Source organism: Entamoeba dispar, genomic scaffold (assembly GCF_000209125.1).
Source record: "Entamoeba dispar SAW760 scf_1105229463813 genomic scaffold, whole genome shotgun sequence".
Taxonomy (NCBI): domain Eukaryota; phylum Evosea; order Mastigamoebida; family Endamoebidae; genus Entamoeba; species Entamoeba dispar.
Window position 1 is genome coordinate 2711 of NW_001855880.1, and position 11068 is coordinate 13778.

Here is an 11068-nt window from a genome sequence, read left to right on the forward strand (position 1 = left end):
TGCTTTTGTTTAAAATTTTGTGAAGAAAGGGTTATTAACATACATTAACTTTTATACTGTCGTATCATTACTATCAAAAGAAGGAGGTACTTGGTTGAACAAAAAGATATGTTCATTTAACAACATAACAAATAGAGTAATTAATATATAGAAATAAACACTTTTTTATAATAATAATTTGTTATTCGTATAAATTTAAATTTAAAATTAATTCATTAAGTTAAAATAATCTAGTTTTTCCATCTGTTATGAGAAGAAATAACAAATTCTTTATTTTTAAAATATTAAAAACTATTGAAAAATTTATTTTATTAAAAACAACAGCAAATTTAAGGAAAAATATCTTTTCGTTTTTTTTTAATTCATAAATAACTATAATTTTGTTAAAATAATATTCCTTCTTTGTTAGTACAAATAAAAATTTGTTATTGTTTTAGTTATTGAAATAACAAAAATTAAAAAAAAATAAAAAGGATTTAATATGAATTTTTATTATTAAATATTGAAATTTCATTTTGAAAATGAAATGTAAAAAATTCTATTAATAATGAATTGTTTTTTATGTCAACAATTCCATTTCTAACTTCAAAACAAAAAATTCAGAAAAACAAAACAATGAATAAATTAAATAATGAAGAAATCTTTCAACCGTTTCATATAAAATCAGAATAACCATTTTTATTTTTCAACTCTTTCATTGCATTCATTCTAGTGAACTGTGATAAAAGGAAAAGTCCAAGTGAGTTTAACAAAAAGATAGGTAATATTTATTTCATCAAACCAACCAATAAAGTCCAATTAAGGAAATAAAACAACAGGTATTAAACAATGGTTAAATATTAAAAGAGTCAGTGATATACATAGTCAATAATTCAAAAATCAGTGAAGAAGAAAATTAAAAAGAAGCTAAATATAAGAAAGATAACGAAAGTTATCTTTTCAATAATAATGACTTAGAACATTAATAAAAAATTAAACCACAAAAAAAAAGAAAAATAAACCTACTTTCTTATAAAAATGAAAGATTAAAAAAAATATCTCTGTATAAAATAAACTGTTCATTCATGGACTATATACAATTGTTTGAGAACTATATGAATACAATCGACAAAAAAAAAGAATCAGAACAAAATGAAAAAAAATCACCAATTAAAGATTGTTCAGTCATCGAAAAAGTTATTGTGGAAGAAATTATACCAAAATCTGATACTCAAATATCAAATTTAAGACCTGAAATTACTCGTGTTAAATTTAATATTCAACCAGTTCAAAATGATACTTCTATTACATTTTCAGATGGATTAACAATAACAAGGAAAAGAATTAGTAAATCTAGTACAATTAATGACTTTAAGAAACTAAAAGACAGAGAGATCCTCAACCAATCTCAACCAGTAGGTGTCCTTTCTGTTGAAACTTTTATCATCCCTAGACATAAAGCTATTAATTCATTGAAAAAAGAAAATGAAGAAAATGGAAATGCATACCAAATTAAACCATTAATTAATGAATTTCCAAAATTACAATGGTTTTTCTTATTAAATTGTACTTCTCCTAAACAAGAACGATTAACAAAAAATCGTCTTTTATCAATAGGAGAAGATTTAAATTATATTAATAAAAAATATGTAACAGTTGATACTACTGAAAATAAAATGGGATATATTCGTACTTTATTAAAATACTTCTTTGACAAATTTGATAGAACTGGTGCTGGAACATTTTTAAGAAAAGAAGATTTTAATTTTTTTGAACAAAGTGCATCTATTAATGAAGCTACATCATTACTTGATACAATTCATTTATTTACATCATTAGAAGTACCTATCGATTATAATATTTTTGAACAAATATTATTTAATTATTGGTCATTTATTCTTTATGATAATACTGATGATTCTTTAATATCATTAATTAAAGTCATTGCTGATGGAATTACAGATGAAGAACATGGAGAAATATTAGGAATACTTACAACAGATGGAATTAGTGCATTAATAAGAATGGATATAAATCGATTACCAATACGATCAATTTTTAATTGTTTTCATAGAACAAGTGTTGATTATTTTACTATTAATGAATTTATTTATTGTTCACTTCATCTTAAATATTTCCAAACATATTTAAATGAAGCAAGTAAATTATTTGAAGATAAAGAATATGCTAAAATGGTTGCATTATTTAATTTAGTTTTTAATGCTTTTAATATAGGAGGAAAAGGAATTGACTTCTCTATAACAAAAACATTTGTATCAAAAATTGATAAAAACAGTAAACCATTTTATAAAAATTTAAGGACTCTTTTTAGTAAATTAGATGATGATAAAGATGGATTTCTTAGCTTTAATGAATTTATTAAAATATTTGAAAAAGCAATGGTCTTCAATTTTAAAAAAGATGTTCCACTCCCCTATTTTGAATTTAAATATTCTTCTATTTATTATAAACAATTACTTATTAACCTTCTTAAAGAAAAAGAAAAAGCAGAAAGAGATCGTGAATTAATGGGAGTTTATAAAAGACACTCTAATGTCTCTTCTCCTAGTTTACTTAAATTTACTTTTAATTCCAGTGAAAGTTTTAAACTAAAAGTAAATAATTCATCTAACTTATCGGACTCTGCTCCTTTAAATTTGACTCTTATTAGTTCAACTTCTTCTTCCTCTTTATCAGAAGAAAAGTTAAAGAAACTATCTAAAAAGAAGAAAAAATTATCTAAAAAGAAGAAAAAACAATCTTGTATTATTTGTTAACAAAAGTTATGACTTAATTGTATTTATTCAATTCATCTTTTGTTATACTCTCTTTTTAATACATCAACTTCTAAACACTATTTTTTTTAATAATAAACTTATAAGCAATTCTTCTTTGTAACTATTATATTATTTCATTTTTTTTTTACTTTTAGAACAGAGATAATACTAATTGAACAGTAATTTAAAAGAAAAAAACGATGATAGGCATTGTTGTACTCTTTATTGTTTAGTACAAATTTAATATTATTATCTGTTAAAACGATAATGAAATCTGCAAAGAGAGAAATTTGACTTTAACGGAATAAAAAAGTTATTACTCAGATTACTTTATATTGGTTTATAATAATTTTAGAGTTTTTATTTAATTTTGTTATTTAAACATAACTTTATAAGTTTGTGTTATTCTCACTAAATTAATTTTTTTATTTTTAGGTTAAATAATAATAAATCGAAAAAATTATGATACAGTAAAATTAAAGTTTTCTTTTACTTTTTTAAAAAAATAGAAGGGTTTCTAACCCTAAAAATTTTAATTTTCCAAAAATACAAAATGTAAAAGAGAAAAAGATGAGATGAAAAGACAATATCTGAACTTGAAATCATTAAATAACGGTATTATGAAATACCAACAATTTATTATGATCACAGGTGGTGTAGGAGTAGGTAAATCTACTTTAATTCATAGATTAAAGAAAAGCCTACCAAAAAAAGAAAGAACATTTATTAAAGAATGCATTGACTTTAAACCCAATATTGGAAAAAAAATGCTTGAAGAAACTTTGAAAGGTAAAGGTTCTATATATCAATTCCAATTATTTATTATTGATTGTTATCGAGAACAATTGGAAAAGGCAAAGGATATGAAATATGTTATTATGGAAAGAAGTCCTGCTGATTCTATTAACATTTTTGCAACAGAATCTTATCTTCAAGGTAAAATCACTGAAGAAGAGTTTAGTGATTTAAAAATAAAAACAGAAGAGTTATATCAATGTTATAATATCCCAAAATATCATGAATGTGTTTTTACTAAGATAGATAGTTGTAAACATTCCATTGATGGAGTATTTCAAATTGTTAAACAACAAACATTACAATGTTGGAGACGATCAGAAAGTGCATTATTCTTACTATTTTGTAGTGATCCATTAATGCAAAAAGAAAATATTGAAAAAAGAGGAAGGCCTGAAGAAAAAGATTATGACATTAATTATATGATTAGAATCAATAATGAATATGAAAAGTTATTTGCTAATTTTGCTTAAATAGTAAGGTATTTTTTTGTTGTTTTATTTAATTCACTTCTTTTTTAAATGTAATGTGTACATGATTTCTTTATTTTAAAATAATAAAAAGACAATCATGATTTAAGAGAAATTAATTTTTAACAAAACGAAATGATAATTCTTTTTCTTAGTTTCTTTTTATTTATTTTAATCTCAGATGCAAATGATTCATTATGTTACAGACAAGTGGATGGGTTTTATTGTTTAGATGATACTCTCTTTATTTGGTGTTATGGTTATAGTGAAGGATTTATAATGAGGTGTAGTTCTGGAACTTTATGTAAGTGTGGGTTTACCAGACAAAATCCTTGTTTATTGAGTATGCAAGAGTCTAGCGATTGTGTTGGTAATCCAGGAGATATAAAGAATTTAACATTTCAACTATCAATATAAAAAAGAATAACACATTTATTAAGTTAGTTTTATTTTTAATAATTTTATTCTTTGAACTTAAAAAATAGATAAAAAATCATATCTTAAAAAGTATTTTTTTCCTTCGTTAATCAAAGACAAATGATTACAATCTTATTGTTTATTTTTTTGTTTTGTTACTAGATAAGTTGAGCCAAACTAAGTGAAACAAGTTACACTAAAAAATAAAAGAAATTCAGTCAACTAAAACACCTGAATTTGGTTGTTATAATTTTGATCAAAAGAAAGTTAAAAAGTATTAAATGAGATTAAAAGCCTAAAACATCACCAACGATTCAATCATAGCACAGAGTCCTTTTGTTCCAGTTGTCCTAATAGAGCAGTCATCAATCAGAATTACAGAAATTCAACCACAAATAATACAACGACTAAAATTTGATCAAACTTATCCTACTTTAATGCTTTAATTTACACAACTATTATTTTTTTATTCTAAAAATTAAAAGAAGAAAATTGAAAAAAAAGATAAAAAAAATGAGATTTAATTTTTTTTAAGCATTTCGTGATTGTGATTGTTGTGTTAAATCTAATTCATCTGTCAAGGCAACTGAGAAAGCATCATTATTATCACCTCTATTTTGTGAATGGACTGAACGTGGTTTTCGAGTGTACCAGAAGAAAGCAACAATACCAATTGTAACGATTAACAATAAAATAATGATTGCTACAATATATATTGTTGTTGTGTTAGTAGTTTCTTTCTCTTCATTTTTAATACATTTTCCATCTACCAAAGTATATCCTTTTGTTAAATCACATATGCATTGGTCATTTTCTTCATTGGGAACAAAATTGTTATTACAAACCAAAGTACATCGTTGAGGACCATTTGCAGTATATCCATCAGTACAATCACATCCATTATTTTGTTCATTCACTTTAATGCCTTTACCAAAACATTGATATTCACATGAACCATCTTCTAATTTTCTATAATTTTCAATACAATGACATTCTCCATCTTTCTTTATTTGAAATTCCTTACAAGTTAGTTCAGATGGACATGTAACTAATTCAACAAAAGTATTCTTATCAAAAGAAATACATTTACAACTTTTTATTGTAGGGACATTATAAAAGAGGGATTCACATTTATCATCAAAATAAGTTTGTCTATAAATGGTATTAGTATCGTCTTGACTATATTTGTAATAACTGTTTAAGTCTTGAGTACATTCAATAGGATAGTTATAAATAATTGTATCTTCTCCACTATCCTTGCATGAAGAAAGAATTTTGCTGTTAATTGGAGAGAAGTCGATAGTATCCTTTAATGTGTTAAAATCATCAATAAAAATTTTAGTACCTTCCTCCTCTTTCCCATCTTTGTTCGTGCATCCATTGTCACTATATATTTTTTTAAGAACAACTCGGTTTGATTGATCAGAGTTACTATCTAAACTAAATTGGATATACCTTCCTTTAGCTTCAAATAAACAACTATTAAGTTTATAAATGACTTGATACCCCTGTTCTACTTGATGAACATAATACTTATAACTTTCTTCTGCAAATACTAACGAAAGACAAATAAAAAAAGACAACATAAATCAACTGAAAGATATTGAGATCCATCTTATCACAACGTCCTTTGTTTTTTTTATTTCTACATCATTCACTTTCTTAAAAAAAATTCTTAAAAAAAAAAATTAAAAAAATTATTTTTGTGTTTTTTGAAAAGAAAAAGAACTTTAAAATAAAAATAAAAAACATGATTTATTTACTTCTTTTAAGTGTTTCATTTGCAATATTAGTTAATGTAACATTTAATCCATCGATGAATAGAGTTATTATTCATACATACATTGATGAGTATGGAGAGTATCCATATACATTTATAACATCACATTTAATAAACGATTCTAATTCATATTCATTAGATGGAATATTACCATTTGCAGAAACAATTCAATTAACGTTAACAACAAGAGAAGGGATAACACGACCCAATGTAGTTCAATCGAATACAACAGTAATAGCTGTTCATAATAAAGTATTTGAGATATATGATATCTCAAACCAACCAGCATATTTAGTGACGACAAGAGAACAAGATTTTGATAAAGATAGTGATATGACTCTTGTCCATAGAAAACAAGGAGATATAATCTTTTTATGTAAAAACTCGTTATTAAATGAATATAATATTCATCTCCAACATCAACTCTCAACTAATATTTGGTGTGGGAAATCAATTAGTGGAGGAAATGAAATGATTGCTGTAAAAGGAAATAGAACTAATGTCAAATTATATGAAATAGATAAAACAAAAGGAGAATTATATTATTACGGTAGTGTTTCATATCCATATTCAGAAACATTTAATTATGACCCAATTAGAATGAATAAATTTAATGTACTTTATGCACCGATTACAGGTTTAAATAGACTTCAAGTTAATTCACCAAATGATTTTTATAAAAATGGAGAAACAATAATAATACCATTTTATAATTCAATAAATAATTCAGTATTATACAATCCAACTGGATCACAACTTATTTATACTTATGGAAGTCTTATAATTATTGGAACACCATTTACTAATAAAGGAATAAATTATAATAGTGGAGGAGCAATTTTATATTATGATTATTATCTTACAGACCAACCAATTAGATTTAAAAAATTATGGGAGTATAGTGGAAATATTTCATCACAATTTGCAGGATGGAGTGTTGGAATAAGAAGTGGATATGTATTTATTGGAGGAGCAATAAATACAAATGAAAAAGGAATCATAAAACAAGAAATAATGATCAATATAACAGAAACATTAAAAGAATATTGTGTAGGACAACAGTGTTCATGTCCAAAGGGATATATATTTTATAATAATAATTGTATGGTTAGTCTTGATACAAATCATATGATATTAACATTATGTTGTATTGCAATTGGAATATTAATATTTATTATTATATTAATAATTTTATTAGATGGTTATAATAAAGCATTACAAGAAACAGGAATAAGTGGAACATCATTTACTATTTCACCATCAGAAATTCAATTAAATGGAAATGTTTGTGAAAATCAAATATTTAATATTTTTATTACAAATAGAGAATCAAATTCAATTACTTTATTTATTAATTCTCATAAATGTTGTATTAATGTAGAAACAACTGAAATCCTTATTCCACCAAGATCAACACAAAAATGTTCAATAAATGTAATTCCATTATGTTCAAGAGCAACAATTGATATATTAATTGGACAAAATGAAAATGATTATATTGAATTACCTGTATCATTTATTAGCAATGAAGATAATATTTATTGTAGTGATGATTTAATTATTACAACTGAAAATGAATTAACAATTAACAAATATCCTCCTTTCTCTTTTACTTTATCTAAAGAAATTATTAATCGTTTTGAATTCTCTCAAATATCTAATTTTCTTGTTCCAATTAAAAAATGTTGTATTCATCCAAATTTAATTATTATGACTGACCATTTTCATACTATTTGTTCTTCTGATAATATCCTTAATATTTTATTAGATGTTGCTAAAGGTTTAGATGAATTACATAAAAATAATTTTATTCATCAAAACATTACTTTAGACTCTTTTGTTGTTGACTCTTTTGGTAATGGTAAATTATCTGATTATTGGATTCCTACTCTTTTAACTACCTCTATTTATACTCCTCCTGAAGTTTTAAATGGTCTTCCTTTTACTAAATCTGGTGATGTTTTTAGTTTTGCTATCGCCTGTATTTTATCTTGTGGTGGTTCTGTTGGTTCTATTCCTTTTTCAATTAACAACGTCTCTTTCCCTGCTTTATTAGAAAATTGGAAAGATTTATTAACACAAATGCTTAATCCAAATTGTCAACTACGACCTGATATCTCTTCTATTGTATTATCTTGGTCTAAAATAATTTAATTTTTTTTTGTTATTTAATTAAATATTTTTTTTGTTTTTTTTAATATACATTTTTCTGTATTGTAATAATACTGTTAGATTGATCTCCTCCTTGAAACAAGGAACATTAGAGGACAATTCTATTAATACTTAATTGATTACTTTTGATTTTAAATACATCTCTACTATTAAATAAAATAGGACAAAAGAACTTAAATTTTTTTGTTATTTCTAGAAGATAAGAAATCTAAATACAAATCAACCGATACAAAATTTATTTAATTCTCTGAAGTATATTTTAAATTATTGTAATGAATGTTAAAATAAATAGAAATATTCGTTATATAAAACAAAACAGATCATTAAAAGAAATTAATTTAAATCATAAAGAATAATAGTATAAGGAGAATACTCATATTCAAAAGAATTGAAACAGACCCATCATCAACATTAGCATAAGGATCTTCCCATTCACCAACACACATTCCTCTTGCATCAAGAGTAGTATTTTCTTTACAAGAAGAACACACTAATGTTTTTTCATCACAAGAATTACAATTTTTATCTAACTTGCAATTACCAGCAAATACAATGTAATTTAATGGAATAATATAATCACCAATCTTTTGACCAATTCCACACAAAACATCAGTTGATATCTTTAAATAATTATCTCCATCTCCCCAACCATCATACCATGAATTTCTCATAATAAAGAATTCTCTTCCATCTTCTTTACCATAACCAACAAGAATAACTTGATGATCTGTTGAAGTAGTGTCAGTACATGTTGATGGGAATGTATAAATACCACTTCCTGCATTTGCAAATAAAACGTCTGCATTACTGTAAATAGCAGTTGAAATAGGTCCATAATGATGAAGAATCTTTTTTAATGTCAATACTTTTTCTTCATGAGTTCCTGTAACGGCAAAAACATGGTAATGGTCATTTCTCATTTGAATTTTAACATTTGGATTTTGATCTCCTCGTGGTGAACATGATGTGCTTGTTGATCCTGATCCATCGATATATGGATAATCTGATTCAAGTGAATATGATGGTTCAGCATCAAGAATATTCATTGGATTTCCTCCACAACACCTCCTACTAATTTGAAGATTAGTTCCTCCTGGAATTGCTTTATCTATCCAACGTTGTGGTGTGAATAATGGTTTAACAGTTTTATTAATATCTTTGTCATTATAATAATATGAAATATTGGCATAAAGATATTGTCCTAAATTTGCTGTTGATGCTGCATAACATGAACCACATGACCCTTGATTAAATTGTTTTCCACATAAATCAACTGCATCTCTTTTCGTATTATTAACAACATATTTACCACAATAAGTATGATATACTGGAAGTATATCTCCTTCTGGTAAAGGTGGTGGTTCATTATAATCTCTATTGTAATGGTCATCATATCCTTTTAATTTAGAAATATCAATTGGAATAGGTGGAACTACTCCATACTCTGCTGGATATAAATCTGTTAATGCATTTATTACAAAGATTGCATCTGATTCTCTTGTTCTTTCTGCATTTCTTTGTCTAATTAATTTAACTCTTTCTTTAAAAATTGAGAATCTATATAATTTTTGACTTGGTGTTTCATAGACTTTATTGTATTTAGCTTGGAATTGATTAAATAATGAATGGTCATCAAGGTTAAGATCAAACTCTGCTTTACAAAGGACTGTAAGTATTAGTATTAACAATACCATTTGTCTTTTATCTGTTCTGAGATGACTCAAATACCTTTCATTTCTTTATGTAACAAAATATTATCATATCGAATAATTTTTTCTAAATTAAGAGAAATAATCTTTTGTTTAGAAGGAAAAAGATTTAATTAAAAATACTTTTTCTCTTCTTTTTTATAAAAATTCTATGTTCATTTTACTTCGATGTTTTTTTTTTAAAGGTGAAAATTCTTTTATTATATTTTTTGATTCTTTTAAAAAAATTATTAGAATCAAAACTTTCAACTTAATTCGCTGAATAATTTTTTATATTTTATAAATTGAAAAAATAAAATATGTATTTTCATAGTTTGTTGATAATTTTTCAGGTTATTCATATAATAAATATCATGTTAACTATATATTTAGAAATTATATTTCCTTTTTAACTGAAGACTTTTATAAATTCAAGCAATAAATAACATATTTTGTAAAAAAAAAAGTTAGTGAAGAAGTTTATCGTATTATAAAAATAATTTAATTAAAAATAAGAGAGCTAAAGAAAAAAGTTATTACTTATCATGACATAATTGCAACATTATCAAAGAATCTATTTCAATAAAGACTATTTTGGTTGATTTCTTAAGAATAGCAACATCAAGGTATTAATTTAGACATATCATTTTTGTGTTTCATATACATTATTTCATTTTTTTTCATTTATTACCCTTTTGTTTGTATTAATTATTCTTCTCCTTTATCTTTCTTTCTTTAATTTATTCACTATTTCTATTCATAGATATTTATATTGTTTGGTATTACTTATTTGTGTGTTATTTTTTATTTCTTCTGGTATATTTTCATTTATTATTATTCATCATTTATCATTATTTATTTTATTATTAATTATTTTAAATATTCTTATTATTTTGTTATTTGTAATTATTTTAAATCATCACTATAAATTAAATGATTTATTTCTCTATTCTATTCTTTTGTTGATTATATATAATTACTTGTCGATTT

The 11068-nt window shown here is 24.2% G+C and overlaps 5 protein-coding genes across 5 annotated transcripts, besides 20 other annotated features; 3 read left to right on the forward strand and 2 right to left on the reverse strand.

Annotated features, from left to right (window-relative positions):
• Positions 1-137: 137 nt before the first annotated feature.
• Positions 138-230: a sequence feature (AT_rich).
• Positions 231-269: 39 nt separating this feature from the next.
• Positions 270-549: a sequence feature (AT_rich).
• A 545-nt stretch (positions 550-1094) lies between these two features.
• Positions 1095-2756, forward strand: EDI_057730 (uncharacterized protein; the record flags this gene model as incomplete). Its single annotated transcript, XM_001741638.1, has 1 exon — positions 1095-2756. The coding sequence occupies one exon, from the start codon at positions 1095-1097 to the stop codon at positions 2754-2756; it is 1662 nt and encodes a 553-aa protein (XP_001741690.1).
• Positions 1603-1628: a sequence feature (AT_rich).
• Positions 1831-1866: a sequence feature (AT_rich).
• A 339-nt stretch (positions 2757-3095) lies between the features above and the next one.
• Positions 3096-3138: a sequence feature (AT_rich).
• Positions 3139-3168: 30 nt separating this feature from the next.
• Positions 3169-3208: a sequence feature (AT_rich).
• Positions 3209-3376: 168 nt separating this feature from the next.
• EDI_057740 (uncharacterized protein) lies at positions 3377-4024 on the forward strand (the record flags this gene model as incomplete). The annotated part of the gene is made up of 1 exon (XM_001741639.1): positions 3377-4024. One exon carries the CDS (start codon positions 3377-3379, stop codon positions 4022-4024), a length of 648 nt encoding a protein of 215 aa, XP_001741691.1.
• Positions 4025-4093: 69 nt separating this feature from the next.
• Positions 4094-4114: a sequence feature (AT_rich).
• A 351-nt stretch (positions 4115-4465) lies between these two features.
• Positions 4466-4538: a sequence feature (AT_rich).
• A 356-nt stretch (positions 4539-4894) lies between these two features.
• Positions 4895-4972: a sequence feature (AT_rich).
• EDI_057750 (uncharacterized protein) lies at positions 4969-6024 on the reverse strand (the record flags this gene model as incomplete). The annotated part of the gene is made up of 1 exon (XM_001741640.1): positions 4969-6024. One exon carries the CDS (start codon positions 6022-6024, stop codon positions 4969-4971), a length of 1056 nt encoding a protein of 351 aa, XP_001741692.1.
• Positions 6025-6100: 76 nt separating this feature from the next.
• Positions 6101-6187: a sequence feature (AT_rich).
• A 1-nt stretch (position 6188) lies between these two features.
• EDI_057760 (uncharacterized protein) lies at positions 6189-8372 on the forward strand (the record flags this gene model as incomplete). Its single annotated transcript, XM_001741641.1, has 1 exon — positions 6189-8372. The coding sequence occupies one exon, from the start codon at positions 6189-6191 to the stop codon at positions 8370-8372; it is 2184 nt and encodes a 727-aa protein (XP_001741693.1).
• Positions 7298-7320: a sequence feature (AT_rich).
• Positions 7379-7415: a sequence feature (AT_rich).
• Positions 7516-7536: a sequence feature (AT_rich).
• Positions 8360-8420: a sequence feature (AT_rich).
• Positions 8421-8449: 29 nt separating this feature from the next.
• Positions 8450-8517: a repeat region.
• A 211-nt stretch (positions 8518-8728) lies between these two features.
• Positions 8729-10084, reverse strand: EDI_057770 (cysteine protease, putative; the record flags this gene model as incomplete). The annotated part of the gene is made up of 1 exon (XM_001741642.1): positions 8729-10084. The coding sequence occupies one exon, from the start codon at positions 10082-10084 to the stop codon at positions 8729-8731; it is 1356 nt and encodes a 451-aa protein (XP_001741694.1).
• A 210-nt stretch (positions 10085-10294) lies between these two features.
• Positions 10295-10332: a sequence feature (AT_rich).
• Positions 10333-10360: 28 nt separating this feature from the next.
• Positions 10361-10400: a sequence feature (AT_rich).
• Positions 10401-10564: 164 nt separating this feature from the next.
• Positions 10565-10593: a sequence feature (AT_rich).
• A 128-nt stretch (positions 10594-10721) lies between these two features.
• Positions 10722-10890: a microsatellite.
• Positions 10891-10906: 16 nt separating this feature from the next.
• Positions 10907-10979: a microsatellite.
• Positions 10980-11068: the final 89 nt, after the last annotated feature.